Below are 25,142 nucleotides of genomic sequence, written 5' to 3' on the forward strand. Positions count from 1 at the left end.
AGAGGGAGGGTGAATGCTATATGTGTATGCTGAGGTATGATGAATGTCTGCGGTGTGTTGTGCACATTGTATGGTTGTCATCTTCTGTAATTACGTGACACTGTGTAATTGCACTGTTTTTAAGCACTTTCCTAGGGGGGTACGGTCATTGTAAGTGTGGCCTGGTAAGATTTGACAAATCCACATCTTTCCGTTGAACAAAGTGAGTTGTTTATTGTAACGTGAAAGGAGCTGAAGCCACATGTACACAGTAACACACACATAGTGACAGAACAGACTAGTACAAACAAACAGAGTAACACTGACTTAGGCATGGGAGTGGAGACACCCCTAGCGCACATCTGTAAGAGTTTACCAGGTCATGCAGAAAGAATAACTAAATACCATGACCAACGGGTAACGGAGCTGAAGGGGGAGGGTCCCCCCCAGGTCTGGCCACAAGGAGGGTCATTTGATAAAAGGGTTCTGGACATGGTAGCCACCTGCATATTCCTAAAATACAAGGGGAAACAATTTTACAATAGAAGATAGATCCTAGATCTATGGCGATTATTTGAGGAAATACCCCCACCAAAGAAAATAGACACCACACTTGATCAACCCGCCCTCAGCGCGAGCAGAGAGTAGCAAGGAGGACGAGGGAAAAAGGGAGTCATAGAGGTGACTCGATTGCACCCACTTCTAAACAAACCCCCACCTGCTGAAGGTTAGTGATCCCACATACGTGCCCACTAGTACCCACACCCCCACAGCAAGACCAACTGCGCCACCACCATACTAGTGCCCCCAACCAAATGGGCAGGTGAGTACCCCCTCGGTAAACATATGTAAATTGACAGAAGATTTAGAAGCCAGACTCTCAATAGCAAGGGAAGAGTTGTCAAGGACACAAAGCCTATGCAAAAAAGGTGAGCCAAGTACAACAAGGTCAGAACGATTTTCCCGGTCACACCCCTTAGATAAGTCAAATGAGGAAGGATGGAAGAAAGGGGAGATACTATTCAGAATACAAGAGGAGCCCACGCAGATAGTAGAACTAGGGGCGAACAATATAGGAGGAAGTGTAGGGAGGGGAGGAGTGGAAATTGATGGGAGAGAGGAGCTGTGGTGTGACATAGATGAACATGAGCAGGAAGCTGGGAGATTGGGAATAGCAGCAGGTGGAATTTTAGTGGAATTGGAGGAAACGCCACCGGGGAGGACACTAGAGCCCGAATGGACAGGGAGGTTAAGAAACAGCACGGGAAGGGTAGCTATGGTGGGAAAGAAAGGAACAAAGGTGAGTATTGGTAGGATGTAAGGGGCGACTACAACTCCCACTAATACATCGGGGGGGGGTGCGGGGAAACCGAATTGCATACCTTGGGCACAGATGGATAAAGCAAATTTATTGAAATTGCTGCCCCCGCTATCAGGTGGAGCTAGCAAATGGATATATGCCTTTGAAAAACACACTGCAGGGGTGCCGCTGGCCATTGGAGATGTAAAGAGTTTACTCGTGTCAGCAGTGGGGGACCAATCAGACAGGGTGTGGACAAAAGCAGGTTTCCCTGGAATAACGTTGGATAGTGACAGACATGATGGCACTGACTTCAATACCGTGCACGCACGCGTTTGGGACGCATTGAGGGAAACCTTCCCAGAGACACCAGATTTACAGTCAGTAATGCAATGCACTATGAATGATGGGGATGAAGTTACAGATTACATTTTCTGGGTACAGGAGATGTGGAGAGCTGAAATGGGTACGCCCTATGACCAATCAACATCGCTGTTCTACTTCATAATAAAGAGTGGGCTCCCAAAAGAAGTGCAAAAAGCGCTTGACAAAACAGCAGGGATCGAAGCAAAGGGATGGCCAGAGTATAATAGTGCACCATTGCAAAAGAATTAAGGAACGAGAAAAGGAGGCGGCACAAAAGAGGCTGGCAGACGAAGCCAAGTTAGTACAAACAAAGCTAGTGAAGGTCGCAGCAGCTGTAGCAGCACTCCCACACGACAGAGACCCAGAAGGGGAGGAGGGGGGATTAGAAGCGATACAGGGGAGGATGGCTGTAAACTGGGCAGACAACAGGCAAAGGCAGTGGAATGGACAGGAGGAGTACGGAGGACTGCAGTTGCAAGCGTGGCACCCCAACAATAGAAGAGGTGGGTAGGGGGTGTGGACAGGGATATGGAGGTAATGGGGGACAAGGACCCAGAAGGAGGCAAGGAAATTGTTGGAATTGTGGGAGGTGGGGACATTTCTCGCACGAATGCAGGAGTAGGCCTAACCAAAGTTACCACGATGATCAGTATTACGGGCACCCCCATCCGGGGAGCCCATACGGGTTACCCCAGAACGGAGGACGAGAACAGCAAGACGAAGGAGGGCAAGAACAATACAGGGAAAGAGCCTACTACACTCAACAACATCCACACAGCAGTGAACACATTCCATACGCACAAAAAACCCATTTACCACGACACCTAACGGCGCGCCCGCCCCATATGGAGGAGTAGCAGTAGTTTCAGGTAACGTTTTCAGCCAAGCGGGAACAACTAGGCATCCAAAATAGGACGGCCCACAGAGAGCACTTGCCTGTCCAATCCTATCGACAACCTTCAATGCAAGCGAGGAACCATTGATAGGAGCAGAGATAGGAAACGGGCAATTCATCTTTATGGTAGATTCCAGAGCCGAAAAATTGTGTATACGCGAGGGCCGGTTTCCGTTATCTAATTGTAAATTGGAGACGCAGGGGTTCTCTGGGGCGGTGGTTGAAGTTCCTTACACAGATTTGGACATCACAGTGTGGGGGGAAAAACAGTGAGGGCACCTCTATTGTATTATGAACAATGACCCGTGAACCTACTGGGAAGGGATCTCCTCAGTAAGTTGAACATGACCATCTTGTTCACAAAAAGTGGAGGGATTGTGTGCTCAACCCCAGGGATGTGTTCTATGCGCGCAATGCTAGTGATGTCAAGAGCAACGTGCCCAGAGGTGCACGGCATACCCGTGGACCCAGATGTTCATTCATGAGCTAAAAACATTAGCAAGGGTGGTCCCGGAGTTGAAGAAGCTAGAATGGAGAGTACCAGCAGAATTTGTCTTTTGCCCAGTCGCCAGCCCCGAGATAGTGCCTGTAACAGTGATGTCAGTGGACATACATGCCGTACAAATTACAGCCAAAAGAATAGTTGTAATTGCAATGGATATGCACGGCTGCGAGTGGCGCACGGTATTGTGCATAAACGCTGACATTGCACTCCAAGATCTGCCAGATGAGGAGCTTTTCACAGATTCAGAGAGCGAAGGAGAAAACATAATGGAAATAGCCATCCCTTGTGAAATAATGATACAGCAAAGACAAGTGCCAATACAGCTGATGGCAGTGGTAGGCGACCCACCTTCATTCTTTAATGACGACATGCAGTCAATGCCCTGGCAGTTGTGGACAACGGGTCCCTGTGACGTAGGGCTACTGCACGGGGGTCACACCAGTAAAAATAAATCTGAAGCCAGGAGCAATTCTGCCCCGTGTCAAACAATACCCCCTGTCCCGAGAAGCAGAGGAAGGTATAAAAGAAACAATAAATGCTCTACTCGCACAGGGCATAATAGTACCCTCTAACTCCCCGTGCAACACATGTATTTACCCAATCAAAAAAAGCGAAAGGAGTGGCCTGGAGGATGATCCAGGACTTACGCCCACTAAATGGTGTCATCCAGAAAGAGTTTCCTTTGGTCCCAAATCCGGCATCTATCCTATGCAGCATACCAAAAGATTCATTTTTCTCAATACCACGCGCAGAAGAGTGTAGATACCTGACGGCATTCACCCCATGGGGGAGGAGGTATGAACACTGCAGATTGCCCCAAGGTTATTGCGAAAGCCCCAGCATATTCAATAGAATATTGCATGAAGATCTTGGAAACATGACTGCAGACAGCACAATAATACAGTATGTGGACGATTTATTAATCTGCAGCAAAAACGAGGAAGAGTGTAGAAAAGACTCCATAGCACTTTTGACATTTCTATCGCAAAAGGGGTACAAAGTAGACCAGGAAAAATTGCAATACTGTCAACGTGAAGTGCTGTACTTGGGGCAATTGCTATAAAAAGATGGCAAAAGAATAATCCCAGACAGAATAGCGGCTATTTCAGCCGTAGGAAGACCAAAGACAGTGAAAGACATGCAAAAATTCTTAGGGATGTGCAACTATTGTCGGGCATGGATATTAGACTATGCTGCATACACACGCCCATTACTCCAGGCGCTCGAAGAAGCACAAAAGGAAGAAACAGAAATACAGTGGGATTCAGAGACATGCGATGCATTCACATCACTCAAAGAACTCATTTCAAGCGCCCCAGTACTTGTGACCCCAGATTATGAACACGAGTTCTACCTATTCTCGCACTGTAAGGGGGCACTCATGACCGCAGTCCTAACACAGAAAACGTCACTAGTTCACAAGCCTTTGGCATACTACAGTGGGACACTGGACGCTGTAATGCAAGGACATTTTGCATGCGAACAGGCTCTCGCAGCCGCCGCGTTTGCCATTGAGAAAAGCGCTACAATAGTAATGGGATGCTCACTGACACTGTATGTAGAACATTCACTGTTCGCCATACTCGAGCGATCAAAAAGCACATTAACGACAGAGCCTCCACATATGAGGTCATAAGCGCTAACATACATGTGGTAAGATGCAAGGTGGTTAACCCCGCAAGATTAATCTCAGAGCCATGCACTGTAGAGGATATCCAGACACATGATTGCGCAACGTATCAGGGCGAGGACAGTGGCACAACAGTGGTAAGTGAGAACGCACTGACGGAAGGAGAGCTATTTTTCGTAGATGGGTCAGCTTCCATAAATTCAGAAAGTAGAGAAAAAAACGTGGGGGTGGCAGTCGTGCGAATGGAAGAAGGTGAGTACGAGGTCCTAATACAGCGGCGACTCCCGGCTCATTTCTCAACACAAGCAGCAAATTAGTAGCATTAATTGAAGCATTACGAGCAGCAAAAGGATGCGCAGTAACGATTTACACGGATTCAGCATATATGGCCACAACAGTACATGGAGGGCTTGCCAGGTGGGGAAGAAGAGGGTTCAACAGGGCAGATGGCTCACCCGTACAACATGCAGATTTTTTGAGGGAACTCCTAGAGGCATTAAAAGAACCCACAATGGTAACAATAGTGAAATGCCAGGCCCATACCAATAACACTGACTTTGTCTCTTTGGGAAACGCAGCAGCAGACGCAGCTGCCATTTGAGAAAAGAAAACACCGATGAGTATTTAATACGAAGAGAAGCGGAGGAAAGTATCCCGGACTGGTACAATGCCATGCCAGTGTCTCAGATACTAGAACTAAAGGAAGAGGCGCCTTAGGACGAAAAAGAGTTGTGGACAAAAAGAGGATGGAGCCAGTCAGCAACTGATTTATTATGGCGGAAAAACAACACAGGTAAAGTAGTGATGCCAACTAAACTATTAGAAGTAGCATTCCAGCAGCTACACTTCCCAGCACACAATGCAAGGCAGCAAATCGCAGCAGAGATAAAAGAAAACTGGTTTATTCCAGGATTGCAGGAACAACTCTCCAAGCTAACAATGGAATGCACAACGTGTCAAATATACAACACTGGCATGACTTTGAGAACACTAAGAGGAACGATACCCAAGCCAATAGGACCTTTTAGAGAGCTGCATATCGACTATGCAGATATGGGTGAGAGATGCAACGGAGCGAGGTACATGATAGTGGTAGTATGCCCATTTTCACGCTGGGTAGAGGCAGGTCCCTGTGCCCGCCCAGATGGGAAGTGTGCTGCAAAATTTCTCGTGCGGGAAGTATTCCCCTGCTGGGGAATTTGTGACGTAATCCGGGATAATAGGGATAAAGCATAAATTGTGCTTGATTTATCACCCGCAAAGTAACAGGGTGGTAGAAAAGATAAACGGATTACTGAAAGGCAGACTCTCAAAACTATGTTTCACGCTTAAGAAAAATTGGATGCACTGTCTCCCCTTGGCCCTTTTTGAGCTGAGGAACCAGCCAAGCAAGTACCACCATTTGTCGCCCCACGAGATCGTGACAGGGAGACGAATGCACACAGCACACTCACCCCTCCGCAGAAATTCAGATGCACACAAGTGCAACTGTACTGGGAGAAGAATTTAATGACTACCGGACTAGACTTCCTAAGGCAGCACGGATGATAGCGAGACAACTTGCACCACCATTCATAAGTGATGAGGAAAATGAAACGCATACTCCAGAGAAAGAAAGCCCAACAGGTCAGCTGGTACCAGGGGAGATGATATACGTCAGAAGCTTTGTGCGTAGGTGGAATTCTCCAAGATTTCATGGCCCATACGAGGTGGTGTTTTGCACACCCACAGCGGTGAAAGTGAAGGGCCTGAGATATTGGATACATTTAACAGATTTCCGAAAAGCATATGACAGCGTGGGGTCAGCAGAAGGTGCAGAGGGCCCAGATGGGGTAAATGTGCATGAATACATTTTTTTTTTTAAAAACGCAAAGAAGAGCATGCGAAATGTATTGAACTGACAACTGTATTATAATAATGTTTATGACAGTGTGTAAATAAGTATAACATTATTTCACTTACTCTCTCCCCTTCCTCACCCTGCACTCCTCTATCTCTATATCTCTCTATCCCTATATCTCTCACTCTAAAGTAACACTGAAAAGCGGAAAATGCAAAAAATAATTGCACTGTATGCTTAATGCGCCATTTTCTATGTTTCAACATGTAGGAGTAACCATGGCAACGAACAGGCAGCCTGCAACGATTAGCAATAGGGACACTAGGAATAGAAATGTTTTTGATTTACGAACATATTCATACGAATGTGGGTTGACTGTCTATGCTATTATATTTTTACACTCCTGTTTGGCTTGGCAACATGTTACCTAATAGCATTTATCTACATTGAGATAAATGAGGGGGGAGGAAATGGAACTAATATGGAAAATTTAAGCAAACCATTTAAGGAAGGTAACTATTTAATATGGGATGGCTTTCTGCTGGTATGGGGGTATGGCCCGCATCCAGACGAGGCGAAACATCAGAACGATACTAACAACAAGCCGACCATCCATTTGAAGCCCCAAAGCCACACCACAAATTTTAGTGTACATGAACTAAATGATCGCCACCCATCTGTTATATCATGATTATATGGCACCATTGCTACCCCACCCGCAACGACAATCAGTCCTCCCCGAGACAAAGACTACACCACAGAGAGAATGAAGGAAAATATTGAAATGGCTAACAAATTCATTACTCTGTATGAGGAATGGGAGAAGGAGGGGGCTGGGGAGAGGGAGTCCCTATTGCACGTAGCCAGACATGCTAAAACATTCCTTAACAGGAAGAAGAGGGAAATAGGTAGAAAGAGATATGACTTATACTATGGCCTGGGGCTTGACACGATAGAGGATCCCAGGCACCCACACCAGTCGAATAAATGGTATGCAGACATGAGCGCCACAGCCAAACGAACAACTAATGAAAGTAGCTACGTGTGCTCCCTGATTCCCCATGCCTCAGGCACACCTAAAGTCTTAATGCCGCAAGAATTGCCTCTTGCGGACGCCCAGTGTCTCCTCCATCTCACTCTCTGCAGAATTAAGAACACCTTTCAGGCACACACTGTATCTTTTGAAATGCTGCAGAACGAAAAAGCGTGCTACTCAAGACCAAAGGAAGTGGTATGCTGAAAGGAACCATTTCTAGTAATAAAAGGAACACTATTTTCAGAAAACAAATGGAAAGATGACGTGGTAACGTGCAAAGCTGAAGCACTGCGAGGGCTGCCAGCCGAAAAACTACAATGGATTGCAAAGACGTGTGCCGCGGTGTGGTCAGAACATGTGGCAAAATTGACCTTGGTGAGCGCTATAGAAAAAGCATTGAAACTACATAAAGAATCTCAAGTGAACTTTTCTTCCTAGGAGAAGGGAAAATCGACATGGGAAGAAACGCAAACTGCAGCATGAGCCTAATGATCCCAGACATGAAGAAAGGAACAGCAGCCCTGATGGACACTTACTGGGTCTGTGGCAAGCTGGCGTACATGCACCTCCCACCATCATGGAGGGGCACCTGTTCCCTGGCGACACTACACTCAGTGTTAATGGTAATACCAGAGAGCCACCTCGGCCGGGGGGCCAGAAAACGACTCAAGTTACAACTAACGCCTCACCTACTGAAGAGCCACCGCTGTATGCCCTATCAGAAGGAACCGCCGACGAAATCCTGTCCAGAAAGCGGAGGTCATCAAACTATATCTCACAGGCCTCCTCAGAACTCTTGGCACAGATCCCTGACAGGTACAGGTTATTCAGCTCAGCAGAAGGCTTCTTTGCCTCCCTTATTCCGAGCAAATGCAAAATGGCTGCAGATCACACGGTGGGAGATGATTCAATTGGCCAACGACACTGAAGAAGGATTCAATGTGATCAAAGTGGAACTAAGGGCACTGAGACTGATGACAATGCAAAACCGGTATGTCCTAGACCTGTTGCAGCGATGGGCGGAGGTGTTTGCCAAAAAATCGGAAGTGCCTGTTGTACTTTTGTACCTTCTGAAGGTGCTGATAACGGGACACTATCACACGTCATTGCCGCAGTCCACAACCTGGGGGAACGAATGAAGACAGAAGGTGGCACTGACCCAAGCACGTGGTTCGACAACCTTTTTTCCTGGGTACCTTCCTGGATGGGGCTTGCAGTGAAATTACTAATGCCCCTTATCGTGTTTTTATTGGTGGTTTTTTTTTTTTTTTTTTTTTTTTGTGTGCCAGTTGTGTCTTTGATGCTGAGCAAATACAGTCCCAAATGGAGCAATGATGATGGGCAATGCCGGAGCAAAGGCAGTGGCGCAACCGGAAGCACACGTACAAACTGGAGAGGCTTCAGAATCCAAATATAGAATGGTGCCCAAATATTACGACGGGGATATATTGGACAGGTTATATCATACCACGATAAAGGAACTCCGGATATTAGAGTGGTACACGGAGGTATGGGTGGACCTGGAGGGAGATATGGGATGTATATATATGACTAGCACCCCAGATGAGCATGCCGGAAGGGGAGAAAGCCTCCGGGGGGGTTGTGCCGAGCATGGATGCCAATAAAAGTAACACCAGCCTGGGAAGAGGCAGTGTTGGCTGAGAAAGAGAGCGAACGACTGGGGGAGGTAAGGTATTCATTACTTAAGTAACGAAAGGGGAGGAAATGTAGGGAAGGGTTGGTCAATAGGACTTCCCCCCCCCCCCCCCACTACATGTCCCACCCTGGTTGAGACCCATGACTCGTCGGCAGCCCCTCCCGGGCCCAGGCAGCAGGGCAGCTGCCGGCCGACACGTGGGGCTGCACCATCACGTTATGTGGCAGAGAATAGACTCCATCTTGTATTAAGTCATCTCCATCTTGCTAAGAAACGTGCATATCTAACCCAAGGCAGAAACACTGAACGCTGCAGAGAGACCCCCCACTTGACCGCGCTCACAGAGGCCCACACTTCCACCACCTCCCACTGCATGGCAGATCCGCTGAAGACTCGTTCTCGCGAGTCTCCAGACGAGAGTGAACAACAAAATACTGTAGCTGTTGACCTTCCGCAGTACATCATTGCCCCAGCTATGAACGAGAATACTAGGATGTAATTGAGATCAGGCCAAACCCTGCAGGCCCTGACCCCTGTACCAAGCCCCCCTGCTATAGACCGTGTGGCGCCTTGCACCCATACCCACCCCGAAAGCCCTTGCAATGTGCAGAAACCATTTATGTAATATGTGCCTTGTTGACTAACGCTCGCTGCTAATATAAAGGAGAATGCGTAAAGAGAAAGTTGTGCAACCGATATTACATGTAATGAAGCGATATACAAAGACTAGACAGCTGAAAAATAACTTGTTTTGCACTCTTAAATACACTCTTTACACACACCTGCGTAACACTACCTCATGTTCGTATGTTAACTGTAAATGTGAAATGCTATGTAAAAAAAGAAAGTATGATCATCAGCTAGTATCCCATGTAAATACAAATACATGAGTGCTTTTAGGAACCCCATGTGTTGTTAGTCGCCCCTCACCCATACGACAGTAAAACCGCCTCGTGCAAGATGCCACGCACAGAGCTGCAAGGCCATTTCCCCCTCCCGACGCCCAGGCTCTCTCGAGATAGACGGTGTTCAAACAGCAAAGCCTTGCCTTCCCTCCCGACCCTGCTGGACCCGTTTCAAGCATCCACCACCCTCCCCCGTGTCAGAGGCCGCCACAGCCTGACTCCGTGACTTAAGAGCTACCTGGTCCTAAATCCCGCCGCCTTTCAGGCACCGGTCGCATGCCCCCCACAGGTCAGTAGTACCTCTGTCGACCCAGAGTTAATGACCATAGAAAGGGGGGTGCACACACGTGTACCAACAGATCATAATACCATCCCTCACCGATATTGCCAAGTTTGGTTAGTTAAGCACCCCCGCCCATGCCCCTGACTACGCCCATGGGACCTGATTGTTTGAACCTAAGGCGCCTCCCAAACCGATGTATTAAGACACTTCAGATCGCATATCAATGTTCCTGGCCATGTATTGATCTAAGGCCAGCGCTTACAAGAGTTGCAACTCAATAGGACATATGAAGTGTGATGAATGGGTGGGAATGTGTCGCACAACCCATGTCGCACTGTATCCTGATAGGCTTGAGGGTCTCCCGCCAAGATGACCACTCCACTGTGTGAGTGACAGGTAGGCTGTATGAATGGGGTTCATTGTGCATAAAAGCAGGATCCTGAGGACTGGAAGAGCAAGACGTTGCCACTGGAACTACAGAACCGAAGGGGAGAGAAGCCACGGACATCTTCAGCACCTGCCCTACCAGTGAAGCCCTGCTGCAGCGTCTCACCACTTTTCTTGCACACGACGAGAGGAGATCTTCTTCGCAAGAGCCTTCTTCCCTTGAGCTGGTGGGACCAACCAGTTCAACAATTGCTTCCTCGGACCTGCCTTGGTCGAATCGCCAGTGCCCAGCACTTGGAGGCCGGATAGCCAGGCAGCCATCCACCCAGACCGCGATATAAAGGAGCGTACCTTTTTTTTCGTTTGGCAGCACCGCGGCTGGTTTCATCCCTGGGTAGTGCAGTAACTCGAACCTTCCTCCACGACGAGAGTCTCTCTTCCTCTGCTGGATCCCCCAAACTGCAGGAACTACCAGGAACAACCGCCCCCGCAGGAGCCACTTCTTCATTCAAAGGTACTTTGTCCGCCAGGCCTCCCTTTCTACGTGGTAGCCCTAAAGGTGTTTTTAAATCCTCTATTTGTTGGGTTGGCCGCCCTTTCGTCTAATATTGTCTTTCGCCTTGCATCTACCTTTCTGTCCGCTGTCTGTGTCAAGCTAACCAGTCTCTAATATGCCCTTTCTAGTAGCTAAATGGCTTAGTTCAGATTTAAATTTCCCTTTCATTTGAGGAAGTGGGTTTCTTCTATGCCCTACATCAGGGCTATCTCTAGAGATGTTCCCTTTTTTTCAGACTGTCTTTCTGGTTTCTTTTTTCTTTTTATACCTTCCCCTGGTTTCGTTACCAGGTGGTCTGTTAACTGCAGTCCATCACTGTGTCGCCAAATTGTTCTGTTTTTCTTGAAGGTTGAGTTGAGCAAGGCTATTATTCTCTAACCTGTCAGACTCCCGTATGAGTAAGGGCATTATAATTCCCTCTACTATCTGGTAGTTGCCTCATGAAACTGCCAGCCCTAGATTCATGGCAGATGCAGCTCATTGCCAGTTCATAATATCCTTCAGTATCAGTATAGTGTTTGTGCGGTTATGGATAGGGTGCCCATCTGCTGTGTGTATAGCCAGGTGTAGACTTCGCAGCTTTACAACTGAAGATTACAACCAGCTGGCAGTATCATTGCTGGAGACCTGTAACCTGCGGAAAAGCAGCTTGAAGGTGCCCCATCACCTCTGAAATACCATTTGGATAGGACTCCTACTTTGTGGACCTGTCCTAGCAGGGTTTTTAGTGTCTAATTGTATTCCTCCTCCTTCAGGTGGCGGTACCCGTGGAGGTTGTGCACCCAATGGTATTTGTATGGCATGTTAAATGCACAATTGCGAAAAGTTTTCAAAGTATGTAGTCAGCAGTTCATACGATTCTCTGTCATATGGTCGTCTGTTTAGGTGGAACCTAGCCAGTTGTTGGATGCTAAACCTGCATGCATGAGTGGACCGTGTCTGGAAACGCAAAGTGCCCCACACCAATTCTGATGGTCTTGTGTGTAAGGGTAGCTCTGGAAATACATACAGTCTATACTGTATCGTGGCTAGGTTTTTGATTATTTTCAATGTATCTAATATATTTCCCTCTACTCTACTGGGTGGAATGGACTGCATGTACGTAAATGGATGTTCTTTTGGCAATCCACTGGGTTGTACTACTGCTGCAGTGACATTTTTATTAGTTGCTATTACTCCTCCATCCTGGAGCCAGCGACTCACAGCTGTGCGGCAGATTGCGGGTATGGGGACATCTATATACACAGCTGCCATTGCTGTAGTTTTTCTAAAATCTTTAGAAGATTCGGTTTTACTATTGTGCTGACCAACCCTTTTGAAGCCTCTTCGGTCTACAAAAGTGAGGCATTTCAATTTTATATTTTCCCTCAAGCTCTTAAGAGTCAGTTTATAGGTTAAAGGTCATATTATGTCCCAACTGGGGTGCCACTTGTGTTTCACACTCCTAGTCTATAGAGCCCCACCCTGCCCCTGTGATCTTAGGGGAGAGCTGAGAACGATGTCACAGTTCTAGGATAACCTGCTCACTTGGCACTGCTTGGCTTTCCCCGAGTACGGCTTAAGTTGGCTAGACCGAACCTAATCAGTGTGGGCTCATAGGTACATGTTATGGCATTGTATTATATACACATAGACTAGCTGTTCTGCTATACACAAAGTGCATTCGCATGAATAGAGCGGTAGCACAGACATAAGCCAAAATGGCTAAAATGATTAATATTGTAGCATATAAATTCAACATGTCTCGTTTCGCATCTAAATCACAGGGCTAGCATAAATGCATATGTTAAAACGTCTTTCTTCATTCTCATGACTTTGTCCCAGTGAGTCTTGAAACGGAAACCACAAGACCGTCTGTCTCTCCTCCAGCCCTCTGCGTCTCGTCTCTCTAGCAAGAGCATGGCTTATTTATAGTCTCCGAGATTTGTTGGATGACTCGCGCTCCAGTTTCTCACTGGAATTTAGCCAAATTCTTCTGTGCATGCACAGCCCAGGGAGCACCATATCTGATACACTGGAAAATCCCAGAAGAGCTCCTTCTGGAAGCACCATATATGTATATATGCTTCAGCTGGACATTACGCAAAAAAACCTGTACATTCGAACTACTCCTATCGCATAACAGTAACACGTGACGCATTCAATGGTTGAAACGCTAAATCATCTAAAATAGACACATGGCATATTAGGAGCACTGGAACAATACCCTATTTTTTAAAATTTGAAGGAAAATGTGTTCATTCACTTGCCACCTTAATTCTATACATACAGATAGTACACCATTTCTCAATCGCTAAGAGTCTTATCACTAGCCGAAAGCTAGTAGCAAGTGCTTTTGTTTCGCTTCCACTCGGGGAAATAATGGAGCTTCTAACTGTGGCACTGTTAGAAGTGGTCCCTCTGATCGAGAAGTATCCCTTAAACTGGGTAGGTAGAAGCATGATATAGGCTCTGATGGTTCGTAATTATCGAGTATTTTTACTACGATTTTAATTTGTTGGGAGGGTTTGACTGGTTTTGGTGAATACATGTAGATGGTTCACCGCTTATGTGTAGGGATACTCTCACCACTCTATGCCACTTTCCCCATGCTCCATCCACACCACTCGCCTAAACTCCTTCCCTCAATGAACTTGCACGTATTCTGAGGACATCAATCCCCCTGTTGACACATCTTAATATGCAAACGGTTAGTGCATCTGCACCGCCCACCTGCTCCTATCTTTTCCCTTTCCTTAGAATTTGTATCCCTGATTCAAGGTCGCTCTTGTCTTACTGATCCTAAAAAGCCTTCAGCGGATCCAACCAATCCCGCTATTGGCTTGTATTGTTCTTTTGCTCATTATGGTAAAGTCCTACAATTGCTAGATGGTTATGATCTACCTAGACAGTAACCAACAGCGTAACCCTCTTCAGTCTGTTTCTGCACAGCAGCCATTCTACTGAAATGACCCTCCATCAGATCTGTCATTTCTTTCTCTATCACTGCCACAAATTCTCCTGTCTTGCAGTAGACCATGCATTCACTTCTTTGGACCTTTGTTGATTTTCCTAGCTATGATCCAGCTCTCGACTGGGTTTCCTCCTAACTCCCCCAGCATATCCTCTCCATCTCCGGAAACACTGCTGCCCGGGCCCAATCTCCCTCCATGTAGAGCAATCTAATGCTCCATTTTTGCTGCCTTCTGCTCTTCACCTTTCTTCCCCCCCCCCCTTGGACAACGTTTAGTCTTTGGGTGTTTTCTTATCACCCTTTTTTGTAAACGGCACTCAATTTATTTTCATAATCCTGAATTTACTGCAAGCATGACTGCCATTATTTGGCACTTCAAAAATAACCCCCCATGCGAGCCTTATTGCTGCGCTAGCTGCCTCCTTGGTCTTCCCCCACGACTCCTTCCTGAATGATCTGTATACTTCATCAAAAATATATGCCCACCCAGGTCTCCTGTCGAGATCTCTTCTGCTCTCCCACTTTATCCACCCCATGGGCGTCACCTACGCCCCCACCCCCATTATAATACTCGAAGTAGCCCTGTTTTGAGACCATATGTATCCTATATTAGACCAGCCTTTTTCGGCAATTTAATCAGTGTAGTGTTTGACTCTTTCTACTGTACTACATTATCAGCTGAGTGGTTATAAGCATTTTCCATACTGTTGAAACTTCAATTCGTTTTTTTCCTTTTTAAATGATTGATGGCAGAAATCTGAAAACCTTGTGAAGAAGCGATGGCTGCAATGTTCTCTGCAGAAGAAACTCAGCAACTCTTGCACAACAAGTTTGTGGCCATTCTCGGAGACTCCAGTAAGTGTGACCCTTGCTCCTTCTCTTATCTGTTGCATGTTTTTGTGTTTGGATATGTGTTGAAATTACATCCAAGTCCTTTTATGCTGTCTCTCTCATAAGGGTTCCACCCCAAATGGTTTTGTTCTCCCTTGGCTGCTTCACATCTTTTAAAGGATGGCTCGACAGGCATGGAGTCTGGTCTTTAAAACCATAGGTCAAAGTACAGTTTTGTGCATTAAAAGGTTTGACCTCCTGACACACTTTTTTGTGTGCGAATACCTAGTTGGTAATGTAGACCCATTTGTTTTTCGTTTGCACTTTGCCCAGAAAAGTCAACTTGTGGAACTGCATTTTACTGTTTTAGTCCTCAAACCAATTTTATTGTTGTAATGCAGGGTAGCCAAAAACTGTAGGCACTACGATATCAAGATTAATGGCACAACATTTTCCGACTGTATAAAGGGAGTTTGTTCCATGCTTTTTGTTAAGGTGGACACAAGATATGCCTCCCATCTTGGACTATTTTGAGTATGGTCAATGTCCAATAAGTTTTAGGATTTGGTTAGAAAACATTTTGTTGTTGGGTGAGTGCCACCTATAAGCCGGAGTACTGCTTGAAGGTAGATTGGATTTGAGGAAGAACCTACAGCTTATGGGTGTTTTGGTTACTTCCTCACCTGTTGACTGCCCATACTCCCGTTATGTCCTTTTTTTATTTCCGCCAACTACAACCTCCTCGGATTTCTTAAAGCTACATTTAGCAAGCAGAACAATCAAACATTGTTTTGTAAATCCCCGCCAGCGTTCTTTCAAATTGCTCTTCAGGGAGTTATTGTAACGCTCACCTGATTCTCGCAGAGGCGCCGGTCTTGACTGGGCGACTACCGTATCTTCAAAGGTGATGTGTAGCACCTGGTTGGCTCTTTGGGCTGGACCTCTGTGCACTGTATGCCTGACTCGAAGAGTAAGATGTCTGCAGATAGAAAATATGGGATTAATGAACTGGGGTTATTGGGGTGTCCCTATCTCTTTCCTTTTCTCCTCTCCTGTAGAACCCCAAAGGTTAACGCTCTCACCTTAGGTAAGTGAATGTCGAGCTCTCCATCTGCCTCGGGGGCAGGGTGCTGTAACCAGTTTCTTCACTGGATAGGTAGCGCAGGCCTCTTGACTTCAGAGGGCTGCTGTCCGTCGTTTACTGCACGAACGGTAAGTTTCGAGTCATTCTAATGTCTTTAGTAATGATGTCTCTTGTTTTGCAGGGTTCCGGCGATGGCGGATGACGGGCTGAAGTGAGTTGAAGATGGAGCCCGTGTGATGAATAGAAGCGCCTGGAAGCACGTAAGTAAGCGCTTGTTGCCTGCTTCACGATGCGCTCTAACTGTATTTTTATTTTGCAGGTACAAGTTCGGAGCGGCTGCAGGGTGCCGGAATACCCACTGGGTTAGATGTGGAAAGGAGTAATGGCACGTGAGTATTAAAGTTCCCCAATGTCTTTAAACGCACCTTGTTTTGTCTTTCAGATGCGGGATGCAGCGCCGAAGGCCTCCGGAGCGTGCGAGGAGTTGGTAAGCTTTTGTCTTTCAGATGCCGGAATGCAGCGCGAGGCGTTGGTGACAGCCGATGGACCAGGTAAGTGAAGAGCTGTCACTGAAGACCGTAATGCTAACCTGTTCTTTCTTGTCTTTATAGGTGTTGCTGAAGACTGGATTCAGGATGGTAAGCCTTTTTCCTTAGGCCCAGGATCAGATGCAGAAGACACGATGAGCGTTCTGCTGCAGAGGATGCAGAATAACGCAAAGCAAGATTCATCCATCGGGTGTGGTTTAAATATCCTCCTGTAGTGCTTAGGTGTCTCCTTCCACAGCCACGCCTAGGTAAGAAAAGAGTTCCTGCTTTCCAGAAGAGTTCCAGTGTTCTGAATCTAGGGAGTGGCTCCTGCCCCACCCAACAGGAAAAGTAGTTCCAAACAGAAGAGGATCAGAGGCTCAACTGGCAGGCAAGTAAGCAGCATGGTCTGCTGCAGGTAAGTCCACCCAAGCATTATGAGCCCGGCGCTTCCAGCGCTGGGACTGGGCATATTTATGAGCCTGGTGCCACTGGCGCCAGGACTGGGTCCAAAAGGTCCCAATTGGGACTGGTTGGCACTCGGAACCTGGGTTATGGATCTGCTTCCAAGGGAGTTGGGAAAACCCTGACCTTTTGGAAGCAGAGATCATGACAGTTATTGACTTGGTGGTGTAATAAAAAATCTCTTAACCAAGTGTTCAGCCACTTGATTAATAAGCAGTAAAGGGAGTCTTTGCACTGAAGTCCTGTTAAAAGAAAGCATTGGCATAGTTAAATGTGTTGGCTTATGTATAGCTATTACGCATTTGATGGGCAATGCTTTCATATTCTCTGGTATGCTCCCCTGTCTGCAGCTATCACCTTATGGGCAGGTAGTACCATTATGCACTTCCTGGGAAATGCCAATCCTTTGTCCACACAACCCAAAACTATTGGCTATGCCAATGCTTGTTTGACTGTTGCATCTGAAGAGGGGTGATGGCATGGCTGTTGCAATCCAACAGGTGTGATGGCATGGATACGTATCTTCCTTTTTTGTTTGGTTGTGCTACGATCTAGTCTCATCCTTTGTTCGAGGTGGTTGGACATTCCCCTCCTCACATTCTCTAGTTTTCAATTCCTTCGAATATCATTCTTCTCTGAACCTTACTCTTTCCTTTCTCACCATCTGTTGTCCTGGCCCTATTACTATCTTCTATGTTGACCTGTGCTCTTATCTCGCCTCTCTCCTCCCTTGTTCCTCTACATTCTTTCTATTGGACGAGTTTCATTTTCATCTTTCCTCCACACACACATCGCCACCTCTATTTTTCTCTATTGCTCCACTATCTACTCCTCTCTCTCACACCTGGTTCCTCTCTCCTTTTGATCTCATTTAACTCGCCCATCTCTTCAATTTATTACTCTGATCACTTAATCTTTTCTTCTTTCCTACTGCTGTATAAACCTCCCGCTTTTTTTAAATTTATTAATTATTTACGTCGTGACCTTAAAACTTATCTTCCTTTTATGTCATCCTCTCATCAAATAACTTTATTCTGCCATTAGGCCATCAAAGTACATTCTAACATAACAAAACAGTTAACTTAATATAACAATACATTGAATCAGAGAAAGCAATAAATCATTGGTTATGACCCCCCAAGTCCTGCTAGTGGCAATGGGTCTCAATATTTTGAAATAAAAAAAACCCTTTTTTACATAGCAATTCCAGACCCCTCGGGCCTCAAACCATGGTTGCCATTTGTCCTTTTCCCCAATGGTATATGAGCACCAGATGGAACAGGATTATAAGGAATATTTTCAGAGGAGTAGGTGGTACCGACCAGGGGGTGGGAGCTGGTTACAATTGTAACATTTGTGAACCAGCTGTGACGCCTAGTTCTATCCAAAACACCTTTGACCACTCTGGTCCCACAAATACCAGCTTAACGGAGTCACGGGGACATCACCCTCGTTGCGCTAACCATTGCAACTCTCTATAGCTTCCCTGGTCACAAAAACAAAACCCTTTACAGTATGTAGGGGTCGAAATTGGTATTTATGGAGCAGAAGCTGAAAGTAGCTCTTGGGTTTCATGGCTTTTGCTCTGAGCAGGAGTTACTTACCTGACCCAGGAGCTACTAAAGTGAAATGCCATGAATGCGTTCTTGCCATAGCGAATGTGCAATGGATGAGATACAAAAAAAACGATCCGCATAAGCACATTGGAGAAACAGATGTACGTATGTAATCATTTAACATTGCGAGATGCACTTTTGACAGAATAGTCATCCCGAGTGCTTAGAAAATCGTGTAAATTGGTCTTCTTTACAAACTGTGACACACACCCACAACTGAATACAATTGGTTCCTCTACTTTTGCCATATTGCTTTACAATTAATTCACTTTTACTTTGTGTGTCATGGGGCAATGTCCCTCTATGCTGCTACCTCTCACCTGGTCTTTACCTTATCTGTCTGCCATTATATCCATCGTTGTAACAGAATCATGGACCTCCATTGCTACCTCTTCTCTGCCCTGGTAGTTTTCTCTTTCTTGCTGCCTCTTCTTCGCTAAATGCTTGTGCTGTACTTCTGCAGTTTCTCTTTTTGGATGAAGATCTTGGATAGGGTTTGAAAAGTAACATACTGTATTTGTTTGCTCTTTTGCATAAGAAAAGTGCATTGGTGATATCTGATGGGTCCTGCCATGGGTCAGCATGGCAGGAGTGGGCTAATAGGGGTTGGGGGGCTTTGGGATTTCGACCAGCTTTTTATGGGAATATGGATCTCTCCTTGCATGGTCAAAAGGAGAGTTCACATAATCGACTATCTTGTTGGCTCTCATGCCAGATTCTGACAACATTGCTAAGTCTAGGACTTACGCAAAAATGTTCACTGCATACAGTAAGTGTCAGTAGCATCATTGCATTTTGACTAGCAGATGTTGCCATTATCAAACTAAAAAACTCATTTTGACTGCTGAAGAAATGAAGGCAGGGATGTCCCTGCTAGAATTCAAACCTATGCGTGCAGTTTGCACCTATATCTTTGGAGATTTACATACGTATACCTGGCCTCATTGGATGAACCCAGTTTACAGTAGTAAATGTTTATTCTGCACTCTAACGGTCTACATGAAAAGTAACTGTTGCAGTTGAACATTGCGTAGCCCGCTGAAACTGGTAAGGCAGACAACCCGCTCCTTGGCACCACTACTGTTTTTCCACAACAAGCGGACATCATTGACCTGTCGGCTTTAAACAGTTTTAATGTCATCAATACTTGAGGATGTGTTTTACTTAAGAGCAAGCACTGATTGAAACGCACATGGTCCTACCTAGGGTAATGGCACAATTATTAACAAATAAGAGGTGAGAATTCTTGGAGGAAATGAGCACCTCCTACAACCTTCGTGTTATCTGTTGTAGGTACCAATAGCAGAGTCCAATTACACACGTACTGTTTTAAACGATGTGGAGGAAAAGGATTAACAGCACACGTTGAGGCACTTTTGCAGAGTGCCCATTAAAATCGCTGCAACGCTTTGCATGCCGGGCCATCATGATGGCTCTCGGATGCAGCAGCTTCTAAATAAAATGGCCCTGGCTCCCATTACTGTAGACCCATAAGAATGCTGCAGTACACAATACAATACATTTTTAGTTTGGGCTATTAGGTGTCGCTTGCAACACCCACAGATAGGGAGAAATGGCATATGAGGAGGGATACACAGCTTATAGGTTATTTGCCCACCCATTGACTGCCCATGGCCATGCTAATCCCTATGGCCATTCCCACCCAATAGCTGCCTCTCCCCGCCCAAAACACCTCCTCACAGGACTTCTTTCATCTTGCTTTAATCCAGTCTTCTCATCAGGCTTGGCACTCCAATGCCTGTTAGGGGTTTTTCAAAGAAGTCTTCTGAGTGTTAATGACTTAATTGGAGCTCTAAACCCGCTACTTGTGTAATAAGCCTTTTTAAAACATTTTTTTTTTTGTAAATGTGTATTTATCGAGCACAAGTTTACAGTTTTGCAAATCATAAACCCAACATTAATGAGCTGCAAAACAGGTATGGTATTGTATACAACACATTCTTGGAACCAATCAATTGCTATCATCGTGTACCCTTTGATGTTCCAGGTGTTGCCAGAAGTCACCCCAAATGTCTTGCGGGCGGCTCACTGAAGGCTGACGTACATTTCTTCCTTGTCGTTGCCCAAATAATATCATTACACCAGTTGTCATACGTGGGGGCTTCCCTCCATTTCCAGCACACCAAGATAGCTTTTTGCCAATACAAGGCCAAGGTTGACCAGTTTGCGCTTCAAGGGGCTTCTTCACATATCCCAGTAAACACGTCGAGGGTTCCCATATTCAAGACTGACCCACCATTTCATCCAATGCATGACATATTGCGCCCCAATACACTGACCGTGCCTGACATGACCACAGCATATGTACAATACCGGCTTTCAAGGCGTTGGACCTAGGGCATCTCCCTTCAGAAGAGGGGAACATTCACTTAAGGTGGGCCGGAGGAAAATATGTTCTGTTTATAATCTTGAAAATAATTGTGCTCAGTGATGCATGCTTCGCTAACCTACATATTTGAGATCAGTGAGTGTCTGTCAAAGTGACGTTGAGGTCCATCTCAAACTTACCCCATATGTTCGCCATTTGTATGCCCCAAGACATCTGCGTAAGTTTGTAAAGCGCCGACACAGATTTTACCCTCGTGTCACACAAGAGTAAATAGTGAAGACACAGGTGTGATGCAGGTTCTTGTGGTAATCCAGGCCACACCAAAGTGTGAAGGATTCCAATCCGGCGTCATACACCAGACCAGGACCTTCGCACTTAGCCTTAGATGTAGTGCGCGATGAGAATGCTTTTTTTCCTTTTTCTACAAATTCGAATTGAGCTGATACCCATCCTGTCTCGCACCCCCTTTTACAAATACCATGAACCAGGCCGGTGGGTGGTAACACAATATTTATTTTAAATTCAAAGGAAATCACACAATTTTTATATTGGAGAGAAATCACCAATAGGGTGATAATCACAATGAAAACTACTGAAATACACTTGGTCAACCTTCTACAAGAACATATCCAAAGCACAAATGAATAGGAGCACTTTTTCAGTGGTACAACGTCCTTTCATCGCCTGCATTTTCATCCCCTGGCATTTTAACGTGCATATACCAACAAATATGCTCATTGAATTTTTTAGGGGGGGTGGGAAAGGGCAGATAAGGGTTTGGGTGGGTAGGCAATAGCCAAAAATAAGTGGGAGGGGGAAACTCCCATTCCCCCCCCCCCCAAAAAAAAAGAACCTTTCCGATGGAATGTACACATTAAAATGACAGGGGATGAAATTGCAGGCGATGAAATGACTTGGAACCTTTTTAAATTAGGATAGATGGCACCAGAGTTAGTTTCCCCTTGTAATGTTCCCTCAACCCACAATTATTCGAATTCTGAGTGGATAGAAAGAAGCAGCAAGGAGTCGGGGATATTATGCAGCAAACCTAATCCAATTTCAAAACCCTTTGCAATTGCCTAAATGACACTCTGATTTTGATAATTAATTGTATATGTGGTTAAACAATGAACATGAGACAAAAACCAAGCACTGTAGGGAGTAACAGCCTGGGGAGCGCCTAGTCTTCAGAAATAGGTCGATAGTCAACTGCAGCAGAAACAACATACGAGGTTCCCCTGGGCCTCTTTATAGTAATATCAAAAACCAAGAATGTGTATGTTGTGAGACAACGCAGGAGACTCCTGGATCAAAATATTAGAACATAGTCCTGGAGACCCCTGGATCAAAATATTAGAAAATAGTCAAAATCCTGAGTCTATAAGAAGTCCAATAGTCATCCAAATGATTGATTAGTGTTTTCCTGTTACAGCCGACACGTGTTTTGACCAATAGGTCGTCCTCAAGCCTGTAGTGATCATTTAAAATAGCAACATCGAAAATTGAAACAACAAATTTCAAAGGCCAAAGAGAAGAGAAGCATGGGAAGAAACACGTCTGGTGAGATTCAATCACCGAAAAGGCCCAAACGACGTGCCACCTTAATCCCATCCATGGATTCGGATGACTAGGACGGTACAACAACAATGAGAAATGAAAATTGGCGGAAATCCACTGAGATACCCCTGAAGGGAATAAACAATACAGATGAGACATCGACTTGTGTCGAAACAATAATATCGAAGCGAAGTCCAATTCTGATGTCTGCCGCAACAATAGCTGTTGCGCCTCTGATGACGCTGTACGAGAACCTAAATGAGAACTACAGAGACCAAACGACTTTGATCGCCCTATTAAACTCTAAAATGATCAAACTAGAGACAGACCTTAAGGAAATGACTTCTGAGATTTTGGTATCTAAACGAGGGAACGATATCTCATTAACAGCTCTAAAAGAATCCCTAAGAAATAACTGAAGATAAGAAACTCCTAGCAGAAGTGACAAGGCAAGCCCTTATGTTACTACAAAACGAACGAGAAGGTAGGAGAGATTCAAACACAACTCGAGTCTCAAAAACGGTGCAAAGGAGCCAGACCTTAGTGATCTTCCTAGAGACATTAGAGTCATCCGAGAAATCTGGAAACTAAGCAACCGTCTGGAAAAAAAAAAAAGAAGCGGAGAACAAGGCATCTCAACAGAATTGCTGTTATGATAAGGAGCTTGTAATAAGGTCTGAAGACAGTGACTGTGGAAGGATGGAGTGTCATAGCGTGGAGATTGCACAGAAAACAAGATCTAGCTCCTCGACTGTTTCTATGAAATCTACAAAAAAAGAGGTCGAGTACAGTAAACTGCAAAATGAATAAGAAGTAGATAAAGAGCAAGCTCTCCCACCACCCAATCCACCGGAAACGTCCAAATCTATCGACACAAATATGAAGAATCTGGGAAGTAATCCTGCAACTGAATCAGCAAAAAAGAACGAGGGGGAGTGGTATGATATATTTGAAAACCCGAAAATACGTTCGGGAGTGAGTAACGATAAGACATCAAAAATAGTTAAGCCAAACTCCAATGATTGCAACAAAAAAAAATAAGTATCAACAAGTACAAAAGAACAGGAACCCTCGTAGTTCAGCCAACTTCTTCAGAAACATTAAAGCATTGAACATAACCGTAAATAATCGACACTGAAGGGGAAAAAAAAAGACCGACAAGACCCAAAACGTGGACGACAAAATACAGCCAGAAAGCCTGATTGAAGACAACAGGTCACAGACAGGGAGCACAATTGAGCTGGATGCGGAAGACATAGAAGGTGACGAGGAGGAATTGTTGTACATGTCAACTTACAGCGTGTCTGATGCTGAAGAAAACAAGGATGACAATAGGGTCGTGAAAACTACCGAAAATGGCGGTAATACTGGACAAGATGATCGTGAGTCAGAGGTAATCCCGCAGGAACCATCCACAGAAGGATATGAGAAAGAGAAAGAAGATGAAATGTCAAGTAAAAGAGTGATTTCGTGGCCAGAAACACCCAAAAAAACTCAATTTACAGTAAAGAAAACTATAGAAAAGGTGGAAGACCCACAAATCTGTCTCACATTGGAAGAGAAAAGGTTGAAGAGTATGTTGAAGCAGAAAAACTTATAAGATCAGGGAAGTTAAAAAAACTCCCATATTAGATGAGCAGGAGAACACTATGCATGGCACTGAGTTCCCGAAAGAAAATCCACAACAATCTGCAAGAGAAGACCGAGTACCAAGAGGGAATGCCGAAGAGTCCGCTAAGCTAAGAAATTCTAACTTGATTGTCGGCACCAAAACGATACAAAAAAACCATCAGTATAGACTACTGGTTGAGAAAATTGACGGAAGAAAAGGTGATACCCCACTAAATCGATACACTATCCTACAGATATTCCAAAAAATACGTGTTAAGAGCAATAAAGAGTGCTTGGATTGATTGTGTGGAAATCCTGGTTGAGATGAACCAGAAATTTGTACTCTTACAAATCAATGACAAAAAAGATGCAGAATTGATTATGATGAGTGAGCGACAACTCCTGGAAGTTGGATATTAATTGTACGAAGTAGACTACACCCTAAGGGGAAGCGATGATGCAAAAACAAAAGAACCAAAAGTACAAAAAATAAACTAGAAAGATCTAGCGGCAATCAAAACAACTTTAAAAAGCGTAATCCAGGAGTGTGTGTCCAATGTCAAGTCTAAAGACACTGAAAGGGAGACTGAAGTAGTATGTCCTCCTGATGATATAAGGAAGAAAATCAAAATAACAGTGGATAATCGCTAAAAGTCAGGTCCAGTGAGCTCTAAAACCCCGGAAGTATATTCCGATGAGGATGAAAGGAAAAAATGGTCTTGGTTAGCAAAATCATTGAACTCACCAATGAGGAGCTAATGCTATGGTGAGGTAGGGACACTGGTGATAGCCCCGTGGAACACCAGAGG

General features: G+C 45.2%; 1 protein-coding gene across 3 annotated transcripts in view; it reads left to right on the forward strand.

The window, feature by feature from the left end:
- The window catches only part of LOC138516894 (PC-esterase domain-containing protein 1A-like), a 582,917-nt gene that overhangs the window by 42,382 nt on the left and 515,393 nt on the right, over nucleotides 1-25,142 (forward strand). For all 3 annotated transcript variants that reach the window (XM_069632347.1, XM_069632348.1, XM_069632349.1), the window contains exon 2: nucleotides 15,046-15,147. In XM_069632347.1, coding sequence (XP_069488448.1) covers nucleotides 15,072-15,147 — 76 coding nt within the window. In that variant the 5' untranslated portion in view covers nucleotides 15,046-15,071. The remainder of the gene's footprint in view (nucleotides 1-15,045; nucleotides 15,148-25,142) is intronic.

This window comes from Ambystoma mexicanum, chromosome 6q (genome assembly GCF_040938575.1).
Source record: "Ambystoma mexicanum isolate Mex_15411 chromosome 6q, UKY_AmexF1_1, whole genome shotgun sequence".
Taxonomy (NCBI): domain Eukaryota; kingdom Metazoa; phylum Chordata; class Amphibia; order Caudata; family Ambystomatidae; genus Ambystoma; species Ambystoma mexicanum.